The sequence below is a fragment of the Schistocerca piceifrons genome, chromosome 3 (genome assembly GCF_021461385.2).
Source record: "Schistocerca piceifrons isolate TAMUIC-IGC-003096 chromosome 3, iqSchPice1.1, whole genome shotgun sequence".
Classification (NCBI taxonomy): Eukaryota; Metazoa; Arthropoda; class Insecta; order Orthoptera; family Acrididae; genus Schistocerca; species Schistocerca piceifrons.
The window spans coordinates 533535294-533553527 of record NC_060140.1 but is presented as its reverse complement, the minus strand read 5'-3'; the positions used below and the strand labels follow the sequence as shown (position 1 = coordinate 533553527).

The window sequence follows — 18234 nt, the reverse complement described above, 5'->3', positions numbered from 1 at the left end:
TGACGGCATCGGTTCTGTTTGGTTCTCCATTGTCGCTGATGGGCAGTTCTATGAGTAAACCGATTAATGAAATGCGTTGAAATGCAATTAAAGGTTCGATCGGAATGAAATCAGTGATGATGCAGTACCATAAAATGATATTTTAAGAAAGTGATTTTTGAGAACCATCAAGAGCTGCTGATGAAATAAAGCTGTATTCACTACCAGTTTCCATTAACAGAGAATCATCACGTGACATGATATATAATATTGTTTTTTATTTTATCCATTAGAAATCGTTGATAAAGCCTGTTTCTGTAAATGCGTTGGTCATGTTTATGAAATAACTTATGCTGCCATTTACGATTTTCTGTTATTGATTTCTTACACAACGTGATGGGGAAATGAGTCCATAACGCTCGAAAATACGCACTCGAAAATGGAAAACATTCCCCGATCCGCGTCGTGTCAGAAATAAATAAAGGAAAATCCTAATTAGCGGCAAAATAAAATTATGTCAAAAACTAATTCATTGTTTTTACCGTCGCGGGCTTTCCAAGCCATTTTTATACGATAAAATAAAATTTATATTATTATGTTAGCTGAGGATTATCTCTTGATCAAAACTGATGGTGAATAATGGTTTATTTCACCACCAGCTCTTTCTGGTTCCTAAATACGATGTTCTTCAAATATTTCCGAGCTACGAGGTACCGTCTGCACAGAATATGAAATGTTATGATGTCGCTGGCCTGTCGTTAAACGTGTTCCCAATTTGAGGCTCCGACGCCCTCTGTGGGGTAATTTCTTCGAGATAGTTTATCAGATATAGGAAGTCGCTATTAGTGGATAATTTCGCTTCCCAAAACACATGATACACTGTTTATGGAAACACTCACCCTGACCTGATGCTCCTACACACCTAATAGTACTACGCCAATTAAAATGTAGCACATGGTGATGAAACACTAACAATGGTGGAAACTTCAAAATTGAAACTGAAAAACTCACATTGTTCACTTCTTGAAACAACTCATTACAGTCACTTTTGCACTACGAATCATAGCAAATCATCTTGTAGCCATCGGTTTTATAAATTAGGCATTGCAATAACTGCTACATAATACGCGTATTTCCTGATCAGTGTTGTTGCAAATAACTCACTGCACCTCAAAAACAACATAGATGTACGTATATAATATCAGAAGAAAAAAAGACATTTATTATTTCACATTAAGGTTGACTTAAGCCCAAAAAGGGGTGCACATTGCTGCCTCCAAAGTTTTTGATAGCCTATCAAATGATGTAAATTGTCTGGTAGGTAGGAAAGTTAAATCTGAAAGCAAACTTCAAAAAGATTCTCCTTGACAATTTCTTCTAGTCGGTACAAGAATTTCTTTTTATCCAGTATGTAAAGGAAGGTGGGTACGATTTATTAACGTACTCCTGAAAAAAAAGGCTTGTAACTGATCAGCATGTAGCCGTATGTACATATGAGAATGTTTAGTATGAATGTAAAAGATTCATTCCAGATAATTAGGATCAATTGCACAAATGATCAATGGAACCTGAAGCTAAATGACTGCTAGTCAGCTGACTGGAAATTTTACACTATCTGATTAAAAGTATCAAAAAATCGTTCAAATGGCTCTGAGCACTATGAGACTTATCTGCTGTTGTCATCAGTCCCCTAGAACTTAGAACTACTTAAAACTAACTAACCTAAGGACATCACACACATCCATGCCCGAGCCAGGATTCGAACCTGCGACCGTAGCGGTCGCGCGGTTCCGGACTGTAGCGCCTAGAACCGCATCAGGACACATCTTAGTGCACATTAATATTGTGTGTGCGTCCTTCGCCTTTATGACGGCTTGAACTCTGCTGGAGAAACTTTCGGAAAGATGTCTGAATCTATGCGGAGGTATGGTAGTTCATACATGCTCAAGAGTTGAAACCAGAGAACGTAGTGTCCCATTGGATTCAGGTCGGCACTCTGGACAGGTCAGTCGATTTTAGGAATGTAATTGTTCACAAACCATTGCTTCGGAGATGTTGCTTCACGACAGGTTTCATTGTCGTGGTCACACATCATCATCTACGAACTGTTACTTTACCGTATGCAGTATGCAATTCTACATTCACATAATTCCGCAATTAGCCTTTCTTAAGGGGGCCACACCCTCTCACTAAAAACACCCCCCTGCCGTAAAGCCGTCGGCACACGGATCGTGCATCCGCACGTTGAACGTTGAGCGTGCCGAGTTTCTGACGTCATAGCGTGGAATAGCAAATCTTTCCGAACGTGCAGAGCAATATGTGGCATGTCAGATATTCCGAGCGTGTGTCTGAGCGTTGACCAATGAGATGGCACAACGCCATCTACGTCACACGCACGCCGTCACCCTTCGGTACAGAGTTGTGAGGCGCCATATTGGCATTCATTTCAAGCCTATATGTATATATGCCGTTTGTGAGCACCAGCAAATTGAGAATCACTGAAAACCCGTTATTAACTGTGTGATTCGTTCCAATAAAATAATAAGAAACATCATATTCGTGGTAAAAGAATTATTGTAACCAGCGTATTATGAGAGTAGGCCATTTGAAGGCAGCTACACACTGAAGATCCACCCAAAACGCATTGTTCTTGGTACAATTTGTTATAATTAAATTTCAATTAGTAACATATCTACGATTAAGGTTTTCAGGAAGGGTAAGATAATATGATTAGATACCCAGAGAGTGTTATTGGTTTAGCGTAATGAATAGCGTCACTGTTTTGTATTGAGTTGTTTGTTGGGGCGGTGGTTCGCGTGTTGACACTTCCAAATTTTTTTCCTAACATTCGCGTTTTTATTAGGTTTTGAAACTTTATTATTAGTTTAATATAAATATATACTATAATATTTGATGTTATGTAAACATAAGTTCACCTTTTATTGAGGGGTAACTTTGTTCGATTGGCTTAATCTACAGGACAGCTTGCGCTACTTGTATAAAGATATTTTGCTCCTTTTTCGTTTGCGCTTCGTAATTCACATGTTGCAAAGATTCTGCTACTGGGTAGGAACAGTGATCAAGTAAGACTGATCTTGGGGTTTTACTAAAATGTGGGAATGATGAAATAATGTTTATCTTATGCAGAGAAGTGTTCCAAATTTGTACCGCACTGTTTGTAATGGAACTTTTATAAGCCTGTGTCCTTATTGACTGGACGTGGTACTTCCCTTTTCGTGGACATTGGAGGAAATGTGCGTTTTAATAGAGCTAACGTGGTAATTTTACGCGCGCCCGTTGAGTGAACAGTATGATTTACGAACTGGAAACATCCCTCAACTGCCTCTGGAGTCCGTTGCGATCGCGTATACCACGTTGCGGCACACGTACCGTATGCACAAGTCGTATCGTTCCTGAAAGTTCAGCAGCACGTTGAACTTGGCACGCTCGACGTTAACGTTCGACAGCACGGTCCGTGTGCCGACGGCTTAACACCACGTTCTCCGTACTTGACAATCGGCACTACACACGATGGCAGGTAACGTTCTCCAGCCATTTGCCAAACCATAACGGTTCCATCATGAGGTACGTGAGGCCTACCTTGTCTTGGTTTAGCTGTGGTTGTATCTTTGTGTTTCCTTCCTCTTCACAGTCACATCGCCAATAGTCGACTCGGGCAGCTTCAGATGGGTGGAAATGTCCCTGATCGATTTATTTCCATGGTAACATCCAACGACTAGTCCACTTTCGAAGTCGCTGAGCTCTGCTGATCGTGTAAGGTGTCAGGCAAATCCAACACCTTCCATGAAAACCCTGACATGATAAGCAAATCCGGCAGTATGTCACATAGCTCCGAATAAATCCTGACATTAAATTAACCAAAGTAATACGACCAAGGAGTGAGCAAATGGAATACCACAGACTAACACAAGAACGCCTAAATGCATGTCATACCTTCCCACCGTGAAACAGACGCAGTTCCGAAGGAAGAAACGAGGACAGAAGCCGAGAGCTGAACCACGTTAAGCTAGAAGGCCTACGATAAGGGACGGACACCTGCATCACCAGCTGACCGCCCAGGACCACCCCAGCCCATGTTAAAAGATAGAGCCCTCCAGAAGAACAGTAAAGATCTTACGATAACACTAAAAGGGCCACACCAGCTGCAAGTTTTAGCGTGAGACTTTTTTGCGTCTCTGTTACGTTGCAAACGTTAAAAACATTGCCCCACCACGAAAAGTATAACGTTTCTCATTGGATAGACAGAATTTTTGTAGACGGAGCTTAAGGTTAACCTTGAGACCCTGATTGGTCAGTTGAAAACACAGCCAGATAGCTTTTTTTAAACCAACTTCGGTAAATTGTAGTAAGGAGAAGTTAGGAGAAAGTTGCTTCTGAGAAGGCGAGGTGAGCGGAGCTGTGCTGCCCGCCGCCCCCTGACGAACACCGATAAGGTAATGAACGCACGCGATGCCGCATAACAGCGCATAAAGCTTCACTCAGAACTGCAGAAGTCTCATCTGTTACACCCCCTTTTTGCGTAATACTAGTGTCGATCGTCAATTAAAGCTCATGGTGTTCACATTTGCCACTTGAAGTAAAAATCTGAAACGCGATGATTTTTCTGTTATATAGTTATTGAGAAGCCACATCAGCCACTGTAATTTACGACAAGTTAGATAAGTAATTAAAGATAATTGAGGGTCACTGTAGACCATTTTGATAGTTTTCTCTTTTATGAAACTTAACTTTTATATTATAGATGTGATATGGCATAGGTCATCCTTCGATCCATTGTAGAACTTGGAAACCCACTCAGGGAATATTCGTTCACATTTTTGTTGAACGCAGTTGGTTTTTATCATCCTGTATTAAAATATTTCCTTTTATCAATAGTGCAATTTATAAACAATGTTTTGTGAGTAGAATAAAATTTCCAACGATAAACTTAACTGCTTTTTCGACGTTATTTTACCAGCTAACTAAAAATAGGAAAGCGTTGAACCCCTTCCACTAAATTTTACAGGGAGTGCAGTGGAGCTGACGCTGAAATCATTAAGTATTTGATTATATCATCGCTAGTCTCACTGAACTCTTCTGAACTCTACATGTCATGTGTGGTCTGGCGTCTCCTTACCAGCAACAGGTCCCAGGTTCAAACTAGTCAATTCCCTAAAGAACACGCTCAGAGCGTCGTTGCGCGAAAGTGGTAGGGAGACACGACTTAGAAGAAACAGACACCACGCAGAATGTTAGAACCGACTCAACACAATACACGCCGCCTCGGCCTCAAGCTAGCTACTTTTGATCAGATTATGATAGACAGGACTGTCAGGAGAAACATTTGGTATAGCCTCTCTGCCACGAGGAAAGGAATTTTTTACGTAGTTTTGTACCTCTGCTTCTCCCTGGCGTGACGGTGCTGTGCTTGCAGGCCGGTTCGGGCGCGTGATCGTGACGCCGCGCGAGGGCCACGACATGCTGCGGCAGGAGATCTGGGCGGAGCTGCGCCAGCTGGACGCGCTGATCCAGAACGCGACGGTGCATTGGGAGGACGGCGAGACGTTCACGTACCGCGAGGTGTGCGCGCGCTGGGAGGACCAGTGCTTCCACAACGACATCCTCGAGCTGGACCACGTGCTGGCCGACGTGGAGACGCGCCGCCTCAACCTCACCTTCCCCATCATGTTCAACCCCGTCACCTGGCACGCGCACGCCTTCCCCGTCTTCTTCGGCGGCACCGTCGTCTCCGACGAGGGCACCATCATCAGCGTGCCCTCGGTGCAGCTCGTCTACTTCGTCACCGCCGACACCAAGCGCCAGGACGCCAGGTACGTCTCCTAGTCTACAGAGTCAAACACGTAATTGCTGATGAGTCTTCCGGACTTACAGCCGTGGTCAAGAAACTTTCGGTTCCTGGCGTTTCGTCCAGAGCTGCGCCGGCCATCTCCTGGCGACGCTGAGTTTTGCCATCTCGGTCGGCGTCGCCAAGAGCACCTCCGAAGCTCTGGACGAAACGTCAGGAACGGAAAAGTTTCTTCGAACACGGTCACACAACCCGGAAGACTCATCAGCAGTATGACATCTGGTGCTGAAAGCCTTCATTGAGTCACCAGTCACATAATGTTCAACATTCTTGTCGTTTCAACCGTGAAAACTACGACAATGTTGGCCTGTAGGTTATTATTAGCCATAACTGTGGAGGACGCAGTATTTCATCTTGTATGTAGGCTGTTTAGCTTTTTATGTTGGTAACGTCCCTAGCGCTCTGTATGAAAATCACTGGCTGTGCTGTGTGCAGTCTGTGGCTGGTTGGCATTGTTGCAGTATTTGCTATTGTAGTGTTGGGCAGTTGGATGTGAACAGTGCGTAGCTTTGCGCAGTTGGAGGTGAGCCGCCAGCACTGGTGGATGTGGGGACAGAGATGGCGGAGTTTTGAGAGCGGATGATCTGAACGTGTGTCCATCAGTAAATTTCTAAGACTGGATGTTTGAGCACTGTTAACGTAAATACATTGTTTGTTCTGTATCAAAATCTTTCATTTGCTAACTATGCCTATCACTAGTTAGTGGCTTCAGTAGTTAGAATCTTTTATTTAGCTGGCAGTATTCGCGCTTGCTGTATTGTAGTAGTTTGAGTAACGAAGATTTTTGTGAGGTAAGTGATTCATGAAAGGTATAGGTTATTGTTAGTCAGGGCCATTCTTTTGTAGGGATTATTAAAAGTCAGATTGCGTTGCGCTAAAAATATTGTGCGTCAGTTTAGTGTTGATCAGAATAAGTAAAGAGAGTAATGTCTAAGTACGTTCAGCTTTGCTCAGTTGTTTGAAAAGCATATAATGTAAGAGGTTTATCAGCACAGTCATTCATAAATTTTTCTAAGGGGATGTTTCAATCTTTTCATCACAAATTTTAATTCAGTAGTGAACACTCTCACGTATGCCCTTAAACAACTTTCCAGATACTACAACACAAATCAACTTAAACCAAATCCCACAGACTCGAGTGTGTCCTTCTCATATGAGAAACGGGGAAGTTTGTCTCAAATTAAAAATAGTGTTATCACACTGTGAGACTCGAAAATATATAGGAGCACTTGATAGATTACTTACTTTCAAGAAGCACTAAATGAACTGTAAGTGAAAAGTTTCCACCAGGAACAATCTTCTGCGGAAACTGGCCGAGTCACAATGACGTTATTTTAGTCATCAATCTTCTGACGGGTTTGATGCGGCCACGAATATCTCTCCCGTGCCAAACTTTTCATCTCAGAAAAGCACTTGCAACCTACGCTCTCAATTATTGCTGAATGTATTCCATCTCTGTTTTCCCCTACAGGTTTTTCCCTCTGCAGCTCCCTCTAGTACCTCGAAAATCATTCCCTGATCTCTTAACAGATGCCCTATCATCCTGCCCCTTCTTCTTTGTGTTTTCCATATATTCCTTTACTCACCGATTCTGCTGAGAACTTCCTTATTACTTACCTTATCAGATCATCTAATTTTCAACATTCTTCTGTAGCACCACGTCTCAAATGCTTCCATTTTCTTCTGGTCCGGGTTTCCCACAGTCCATAATCACAGTGGGGTAGTCAACCTGAATCTCTACAAACCTCTGGAATGACACTGCGCTATTCTCAGGCAGAGTATACATGTCCTGTTTGGTATAATTCAACACATGCCAAACAGGCGAAATAGCTCTCAATGACACCTACAGAACCATAACAGTTTGCCTGAAATTCACTCTAGTCGAATGGCTTTGCCACCTTGTAGGAGTAGTACCACGTCCTTTTCGAGGAGAAATAGCTGTGAATAAAGAAAGGAAGAAAGTTGAGCAGGAGAGAATGCATCCTCCGTATGGGCACTAACCGCAACCTCAAAGACTGAATTCAAGGAGGAGTTCCCTTAGAACAACGGCGCGTCTTACAACCGCTGCTAAAACACTAGGTAGTAACTGTATAGAGCTACGACCTACATTTCCCCTGCTTGGAAAAATGTTTAGGAAACACTACCTCCTGGCTATGATGAGAAATGGAGGACTTGGAAGACCCTTGATGGACTTAGATCTGGAGTTGGCAGATCGAACGTCAATTTGGCAAGGTGGGCTTACACCGATGAAGATGCTTCATATGATTCAATGCCGATTGTGTACAGCTCCTTGCACAGGTGAACTTCCAAGGAACAAAAAACGCGCTGGAAGCGGCTGAGTATTGAACAAAAATAATATAGTCGTAACTGTGTGTTTCTGATAGGAGAATGAATAGCCAAATCACAAGTACATCATGTACGGGGAACCCATTTACGAGATTTGAGAGAGTGTTTAACACACGAGTTATTTTAACTGTGAAGCAGACGACTATGGGTCCCCGTGACAAACCTTTTGTATCGGTATATACACTACTGGCCATTAAAATTGCTACACCACGAAGATGACGTGCTACAGACGCGAAATTTAACCGACAGGAAGAAGATGCTGTGATATGCAAATGATTAGCTTTTCAGAGCATTCACACAAGGTTGGCGCCGGTGGTGACACCTACACCGTGCTGACATGAGGAAAGTTTCCAACCGATTTCTCATACACTAACAGCAGCTGACCGGCGTTGCCTGGTGAAACGTTGTTGTGATGCCTCGTGTAAGGAAGAGAAATGCGTACCATCACGTTTCCGACTTTGATAAAGGTCGGATTGTAGCCAATCGCGATTGCGGTTTATCGTATCGCGACACTGTTGCTTGCGTTGGTCGAGATCCAATGGCTGTTAGCAGAATATGGAATCGGTGGTTCAGGAGGGTAATACGGAACGCCGTGCTGGATCCCAACGGCCTCGTATCGCTAGCAGTCGAGATGACAGGCATCTTATCCGCATCGCTGTAAAGGATCGTGCAGCCACGTCTCGATCTCTGAGTCAACAGATGGGGACGTTTGCAAGACAACAACCATCTGCACGAACAGTTCGACGACGTTTGCAGCAGAATGGACTATCAGCTCGAAGATCAAGGCTGCGGTTACCCTTGACGCTGCATCACAGACAGGAGCACCTGCGATGGTGTGCTCAAAGACGAACGTGGGTGCACGAATGGCAAAACGTCATTTTTTCGGATGAATCCGGGTTCTCTTTACAGCATCATGATGGTCGCGTCCGTGTTTGGCGACATCGCAGTGAACGCACGTTGGAAGCGTGTATTCGTCATCGCCATACTGGCGTATCACCCGGCGTGATGGTATGGGGTGCCATTGGTTACACGTCTCGGTCACCTCTTGTTCGGGTTGACGGCACTTTGAACAGTGGACGTTACATTACAGATGTGTTACGACCCGTGGCTCTACCCTTCATTCGATCCCTGCGTAACCCTACATTTCAGCAGGATAATGCACGACCGCATGCTGCAGGTTCTGTACGGGCCTTTCTGGATACAGAACATGTTCAACTTCTGCCCTGGCCAGCACATTCTCCAGATCTCTCATCAATTGAAAACGCCTAGTCAATGGTGGGCGAGCAACTGGCTCGTCATAATACGCCAGTCACTACTCTTGATGAACTGTGGTATCGCCTAGAAGCTGCATGGGCAGCTGTACCTGTACACGCCATCCAAGCTCTGTTTGACTCAATGCCCAGGCGTATCAAGGCCATTATTATGGCCAGAGGTGGTTGTTCTGGGTACTGATATCTCAGGATCTATGCACCCAAATTGCGTGAAAATGCAATCACATGTCAGTTCTAGTATAATATATTTGTCCAATGAATACCCGTTTATCATCTGCATTTATTCTTGGTGTAGCAATTTTAATGGCCAGTAGTGTATATCCAGAGATCGCACGGTGGAAGCACGTCAGAATGAGAAGTTACATAGACAGCCGAGATAGGCAGTCACTGTCCAAAGTACACTGAAAATTGTTGCAAAAAATCTAGTGTAAGTTACGGGGCGCTGCAGCTGGTGAACGACCGGTGAACCGCGTACATGGTCGATAACAGCGGGCAGCCGACAGCCGGGCGAGCATAAGGTCGCCGCCAAAGAATCCGCCGGCGCAGAAAAGATTGTGAGGCGTTCTGATCTGTTACGATCTGTAAGTGACTTGTTAATGATCTGTACCGCACAAAGCTGGATGTACTGCTATTTTTAGACTGTACCGACTGACTGCGAAGGCTAGTTGGAGATTTCAAGAGGCACCTGACCGTACATACTGTACTACGAGGAAATACAGCGGCGTGAACGTAAATTTATGCTCGAAGTGGTTTTGTAGTTTTACTCTTGATCGTTTACTCTGCCGAACTGTAGCGATACCATATGACTGAACTGGAAGGCTGGATTGATTAGAGTTAATTTTGGATAGACGATTGAAAATGTATTTTTGCAATGACAGTACGTTTACTCTGCGCCTTTGAGATTCCCGTGGAAAGTTGTGATTTCAGTGTAACACTCGTTTCACAAGACTTTCTGCAAACGCGAAGTAACTTCATGCTTTTTTCTGCCCCTCGTCTCACTTGCAGCAATTAACTGTCGTCTTAGGCTCCTACCTAACCACTCACTTATAAATCGCCACATATTCGTAAATAAAGAGCTAAATATTTGTGAAAAGGAAGAGTATGAATTTTATTTCTGCTCGTTTCAGTCGCATCAATTAAACCAGTCCTGTTAAGTTCCTGCCCAACCTCACACTCGAAAATCGACAATTATTATTTCATTCTTCGTTTTCTAACCGGACGGAAATTCAAATAACTTCGAATATTGCATAACGTGAAAGTGTTCCATTCATAAGGAAGTCACAGAATGCTTTTACACCGCTAAGATGAAAATAATAATAAACTCGCATATTGCAGGATACGAACCTGCGTCCTTTGCCTCCATAAACCACGACCTTATCCATTACCCAGGCTTATATTTGGCACTTAAACATAAAGGTGATATGTTTGTGACAAATTTCCAATGCGCCATTACCTTAAAATGGCATACTGCAAGCTATAATACAAACGTGTTTCATAATTAATTAGTAAATTATTGGCGATAACAACTCACTCCTGCGAGAGCATTCGTATATGAAAGCATTAACCGCCGATAAGTCATTATGTCACGTTTAATTACAGCAATTATTATGATATATGGTATTAGGAACGGCCTGTTGTTATAAATCTCTCATAAGCATGCTTGAAGTCCTTTGAGAGGCATGTATCGAACGCTAATAAGAATCGATAGCCTTTCCTGGGGTTGTCAATATTACGCGTCACGTATGCAGGTGGACTTGTGAAGTGAGTGTTACACGTGATTTTACGCAATATTCTTAATATTCAAGTTCTCTCTCGGCAGTTTCTGGGCAGTCAGACAAGTTTGCGATTCAGGGCTGTATTAATATCGTCAGGTAGTAAAATATTAGGGGGATAATTTCGCATTCCACATATTCCTGTGGTGTCTCCCTACTCGGTGCGCCTAGGTTCCTATGGGCCAGATGGTCGACAAACCACTCAATCCTGTGAATAGGAAAAGCCTGAACGGCATTAGAGGACCGTCACAAACGTTGCTTCTGTACGGGTAAGAGGTGCATCACAAAGTGCCATTCAAATGACGCGGAAACTGGAAACGTAATCCAAAGCTGAAGTACACGGGACAGTACGATCCTTGTGGGCAAACCGTCTAAATTGCACACAGATTCACCGTGAAAATCTGGAGATACATAAGAAAAGAAACGCCGCATCCAGCCGTAGTGGGATGGTGCCAACAATGTGAGTAAGACCTCATAGACCTGAGTGATGTTGGTAGGAGAGGAAGGCCATCCACACCGACCACAAACGACAATGTCCAGGCAAGTGAGGAACTGATCCGCAGCAGTCGCAGATTTTTCATCAGTGAGAACGTTCGCCCACCGTTCCTCTAATGGCTCCGTGACCGAGGAGAGGATTTCTACAGTCGTGAAATTCAACGATTGGTAGAACGTACCGACGGTTGTTTACGGAAACGAATGCACTGTTTTCCGAGTGCCCCGACATGCTGCCCTCCACTGCTAGTGCTCCCATCCACCGTCTGTGAGCGGATATTGCACTTTAACGTCGAGTATAGGCGGTGGTCACATTGATGTGACTGGATGCCACGTTGGAACAAAAGAATGGCGCCCGTATTTTCATTCAGAGAAGCGCTTGGTACCCGAAGTAAAATATCCTTTTACTGGCGCGCGTGACCTGCCTGCGGCGGTTATTCTTCCCCGAAAGCCATCAGCGTCACGAGTGGGGCAGACGGCACTACAAAGCAGCAGGGCCGGGCAGGTTTCCTTTCGAAACAAAACGCATTTGCAACGCAGAACGGCGCTGTTTCACGCATGGAGGAGGTTCGCGGCGGTGCGAAACCGTGAGACGCGTGTCAATCCCGAGGCCGCGCGCCGAATGTGCAGGCAATCCGGAATTCCCGGGTCGGGCTCTGCAGACCTTGCGCCATTCGCGCTCGTTTGCTAAAGCCGCCAGGCATTCCCCACTGCGCGGAGAACCGGGAGGGTGCATCCTGCAGCAACCATCCCTCCTACTGGAGAAATGCCGCAGCGAGAGTCTTGATTACTCTTGGAAGGGTGCCAGCCGACCCCGCTCTCTCTGCTCTCATACGCCCACCACAAAGCTTTCTCTCCTACTTTCAGTGCTGCTCCAACGCTGCAGACAGATGCAATACATAGCGAGTTTCTGGAACCCTGGAAAATTTCTAAAATAAGATAAACAATCCGTACGTAAGGCTAGCTCCACAGTTCACACTAACACAGAAGGAAGGGTAGGAGTAATCCGATGAATTATAGACCCATATCGCTGACGTCGATTTGCGCTAAGGTTTTGAAACATACCTACGTTCAAACATCACGAATTACCTTGAAGAAAACAATTTATTGACACAAAGTCGCCGCTGATTCAGAAAATATCGTTCTTGTTCTTTATTTTAACGAAGTAATGAGTGCTATCGACAGGGGATCTCAAACTGATTCCATATTTTTACATTTGCAGAAGGGTCTTGACACCTTTCATCACAAGCGACTTCTAATCAAAGTGCATGGCTACGGCGTATCGCCTCAGTTGTGCAACTCGAGTAGTAATTGACGAAAAGTCGTCCAGTAAAACAGAAGTGATATCTAGCGTTTCCAAAGGAAGTGTTGTAGGCCCATGCTATCCCTAATCTATGTAAATGATTTAGGGGATGGTATCAGCAGACATGTTTGATTGTCAGCAGATGATGCTATCATTTAACGTCTACTAAACTCATCAGAAGATTAAACCCTATTGCAAACTGATTTACACAAGGTATTTGTACGATTCGAAAAGTAGTAATCGGCCCTATATAATGAAAAATGTGAAGTCATCCACGTGGGTACTAAAAAGAATCCGTTATATTTCGGTTACTACATAAATCACACTTATGTAAAGACTGATAATTCAGTTAAATACCTAGGAATTACAGTTACGAACAATGTAAGTTGGAACGATCATAGAGGTAATTTCCTGGGGAAGGCTAAACATAGACTGCGTTTTACTGGCAGGCCACTTAGAAGATGTAACAGGTCTACTGAAGAGGCAGCCTACAACACGCTTGTCCGTCCTCTGCTTGAGTACGGCTGTGTAGTACTGTATACTTACGAGGTTGGATTGACGGAGGATGTAGAGAAACTGCAAAGGAGGGCAACTCGTTTTGTATTATCGGGAAATAGGGGATACAGCGTCACGAATATTATACGCGAGTTGGGGTGGCAGTCATTGTAACAAAGGCGTTTTTCGTAGAAGTGAGATCTTTTCATGAAATTTCAGTCAGCAACATTCTCTTCCGAATGCAAAAATATTTTGTTGACACCCACCTACATAACGATAAATGTTCATCGTAATAAAATGGGAGAAATCAGAGCTCGCAAGAAAAATGTCTTCTGTTTTCTCGCGCACTGTCAGAGAGTGGAACGGTAGAGAAATAGTGTGAAAGTGGTTCGATGGACTTCCCGCCGTGCACTTATGTCTGAAAACCAGAGTAGTCAAGTTGGGGTACATTTAACCCACACTACTGATTATAGCACATGGAACTAGCTACCTAACACTCTCTATCTGTTGGCGTGTTCAAAAGTCTTATCTAATACTACTATCAGCCCCTCTCCGCCACTTTGTAGCGTAACCAATTCTATTATTCTGTCACGCCGGCTTTGATTCAGGTTCGTTATTTAAACAACTGAGTTACAGAAAGTGAACGTGAAATGGATGAAGTGCAAGGTCCACCCTAGAAACTGCCTACATCAGGAACCCGAATCATTGTGTAACGTCCAATATAATGCTACCCATGTTTCATGCAACGAATATCACCTCACTTTTATAGACGGTTAACTTGCGATGTATTGCCATCTTGAATGCACAGATATCTGTAGTTCCTTGTAAACCTTGTTTTTTATTACCTTCTTATGTTCTCTGCTCTCAATTTTTCAAATATTTAGCACTGATTTATACAGTTCCAAGAATACAGTTATACCTTCAGTGCATAACTGCGTGTAATCTGCGAACAATTTCTAATACTTCAAAAGAAAACTGCACCAAAGCTCCTTGATACACCACTAGGCAAAAGACTGCGTAACATTTACGAGCTCAACTTGTACAAATTTGTCTTAACACGGTCTGCGCCAATTCAAGCGCCGCCAGACTTCGCACAAGCCGATCATAGACCACAACATAAACAAATTTTTCAATCTGAGATTCGTTCAGTCGCTTTCTCCGTCTTTCATGTGCTTTTTGCATTAAAAGTAGCAGCATGCATCCACTTCGTCTACTTCGTGATCCCCAATTTTGATGTTAAGTTTATCGTTAATCACATTTATGCTGCTCATCATTACTTTCCTCTTTTTTCGCTCTACTCATTTTAGACTTCATTCCATTGAAAATGTCATGCACTTCTCACTCACTGTCACTAACGATGGCTATGTTATCAACAAATCTTATCACTGACATCATTTCGTCCTCAATTTCAATACCATCACTGAACTTTACCTGGATACAAGCTCCAATTTCTGAACTTTCTGAGGTATTCATTTTGTTTCTCGTGTATTTACATACGCTGATCAGCCAGGACGCCAGAACATTATGACCACCTACTTAATAGCTGCGACACGTCGTGTCATGGAACCAATGAGCCCTTGGTAGGTCGCTGGAGGGAGTTGGCACCACGTCTGCATAGAAGTCACCTAATTCCCGTAAATTCCGGGGAGCTGGCAATGAGCTCGGACGCTTCATTCCATATGTGTTCGAACGGGTTCAGAGCTGGTGAGTTGGGGCGGGAAGGGGGGAGGGGGGGCACCACGTCAATTGGCCTCACTATTGTTCCTCTCGAACCACACCATCGCACTCATTGCCTTGTGGTACCTTATCTTCTTGAAAAATGCCACCTCTGGAAACATGGTCATGAAGTGTAGTACGTGGTCTGCCACCAGTGTACTATACCCCTTGGCCATCATGATGCCTTGCAAGAGCTTCTCTAGACCCATGGATGCCCAAGTGAACGTTCCCCAGACCAGAATGGAGCCGCCGCCAGCTTGTCTCCATCCCACAGTATAGGCGTCAAGGAGCTTTTCCCGCGGAAGACGACGGATTCGCGTCCTTCCGTAGACGTGATGAAGGAGGTATCGGGACTAATCAGACCAGGCAACGATCTGCCACTGTGCCAACGTCCAGTGTCGATGGTCACGTGTCCATTTCAGGTGTAGTTGCCGATGTCGTGGTGTTAACATTGGCACACGCACGGGAAGTCGCCTGCGCAGACCCATCGTTAGGAGAGTTCGGTGCACTGTGTGTTCAGACACACATGAACTCTGTTCAGCATTAAAGTCTGGTCTTAGTTCCGCCACAGTTCGCCGCCTGTATACGATGTCCGACACCTACAACGAGGGGTGGCTACCCAACCGCACGACATCTGGACGCGGTTTCACCTTGGTTTCGCCCGTGTTGAAAACGCTGACCACAGCAGTCCTCCAACACCCGACAAGTCGAGCAGTTTATGCACCTGCCGTGTCTCCGGGCCATCACAAACTGCCCTAGTTCAAACTCAGATGGATCGCGCGCCTTCCCCGTTCTACACAAGACATCACGCTCAGTGACACCACATGCAACGTGCGTGTGCATGGCTAGCAGTCATTCCTCGCCAGGAGACGCTGCTCTGCTATCGCCTGGACGTGTTTATATCCGTATTACGTCAGTGGTCGTAATGTTCTCGCTGACCAGTGTATAACTACATTTGTAGATGTTGTGTACGAAACTGTAAGAATGTGATAAGCTTTTAAAACAATGAAAGTGCCCTCCAAGTAATCTATAAAATATAAATTTGTTTTTCACGACGCGAGATACAGCTTTAAGAAGAAAAAAAGTTTTCATTGTCTCATAGCGATAGCACAGCTTTCTCTGAGGTATACTCGAAACTACTTCTGCGTCGGTCGACTCTTACGCCAGGATAATAGGCTACATTAACCACTTGAAGTTTTGCTCTAAAATTCCTGACCGGTAATTATGTTATATCCTAGCCAGTAATGCCACCCGAGCCCGCTGCCAAAAGGTTGGCAGCATCAAAGTCCGGACGCCGTCCGCATAAGCAGCGCCAGCGATACAGGAAATCGCCGCAAGTCTGCGCGCGCCACCGCTGGCTTCTGGCTTCTTAAGCGCTGGAGTCGCGAGCGCTAGGACAGTTCTGTATTCGCCGCTCAGTTGTATACTCGCCACCGAATTGTGTACTTGCTAGTCAGTTGTGTGTTCATCGCGGCAGAGTTGTTGTTTGTCGTCAGCCGACGCTGACCTAGCCGCTCCGACTCGAACTAGACAGATTTCTGTAGACACCGAGTTCACTACTGTGTTTCTGTATCTTCATGAATAAAGATAAGTACCGACTTATTTAATCAGAGTGTTTGGGGTTTCATCTTTGTGTTTACTGTTCCAGCGGACCGGTCGGCCGCTATTAAAAGTGTGGCGGTGACTTCGTAAGCCATTTCTACCGCCAAGTGTTTGTCGCTACGAACACCGCCACAAAAAATTAAGTCGTGATAAATCAAAATAATGACTCCCTCACATTGTTAAAATTTCAGGACATGTATTCACCTACAACTGCAATAAGATGACCGCTCCACAGCCTGCAGCATACTGTAGCTTTAACTTGTAAACAAAGAGTAAGAAAATAAAATGAGATGAAACTTCGATTCTCCTTTCAGATCATTTTATATTGAAAAAGTTTTTGTCTACAAACGTAAGATAGTTTATGTGCCAACAGTAGATCGACTAACTTTAAGCGAAAAAAAAGTTCTCTGAGAGGTTGCAAAAGGACTCTCCGCAGTGAACGGGAATGAATGTGGTGGCCACAGCTCGTCTGCGAGAGCCTCCTAAGCGTGACGAGTTGTTTGACGAGCTGACATTGCATTCTGTGGCAATATCGGCACAGCTTCTACGAGAGTCAGCCATTTACTGGGAGAGCGCAGAGTGAAAGGTGAATTGAGCAACGGACTGGAGAACCGTAGCGGAAAGAAACGCCAACCCATCTTCCTTCGGTCCGACGGAGATAATTTTATTAATGCCAACCCATGGGCGTGCCAACACTTGGCGCGGTAATAGCATAGACGCGGGCTACTTTCAGATACGTTTGTCACGGTAACCTGTAGCAATTACTCTCGGAGTTTGTCTAGAGCCACAGCTCTTACCCTCTCTGTGAATTAAAGTTTCGCTTCGCAGACAGACGTCAAAACAACGGGTCCCAGAACGAAAGTGCTCTATAACGCAAGTGATTATCCTGTTCTCACAGCATCTGACGTAAATAGTGATTTGTTTCCAGGGACATGCCGGGCCATTCTCCTCCAATGCTGCCCCTTGTTTCGTTGGTGACAATGCAGAAATAAATCTATAATAGAAGCTGCTACTGTTGATATAGGTTGATATGGTGAGACCTCACAGACTTGCAGATTACAGATAGTATTTATCGTATAGCGAAATAGTATTTCATTCCACGATGTCTCTGAGTAACCTTGTTTCAGTATCTATAACCGCTTGTATCGGAATAAATGGCCCTGTGGTTAAGACATTGGAGGTGACGGGCATGCGCATTAGATATATTAATATTGTTGTAAGTCATGAAAAATGTCGGCGTTGCCCTCTATTCTTAAACCTGCTCACTAAGGGAGAGATTTGTGATCAAGGCGACATATACCCGAATGAGATTCATAGAAAGTGAAAGTAGCTCACACATCTCTGATAGCTAGGTTTCTTGTCTTCCTTTACTTTGACTCGGAAGATTACATA

The 18234-nt window shown here is 44.4% G+C and overlaps 1 protein-coding gene across 1 annotated transcript in view; it reads left to right on the top strand.

Annotated features, from left to right (window-relative positions):
- The window catches only part of LOC124788210 (patched domain-containing protein 3), a 394908-nt gene that overhangs the window by 268102 nt on the left and 108572 nt on the right, over positions 1 to 18234 (top strand). Inside the window, exon 3 of the mRNA XM_047255388.1 lies at positions 5414 to 5810. Within this exon, the coding sequence (XP_047111344.1) occupies positions 5414 to 5810 (397 nt within the window). The remainder of the gene's footprint in view (positions 1 to 5413; positions 5811 to 18234) is intronic.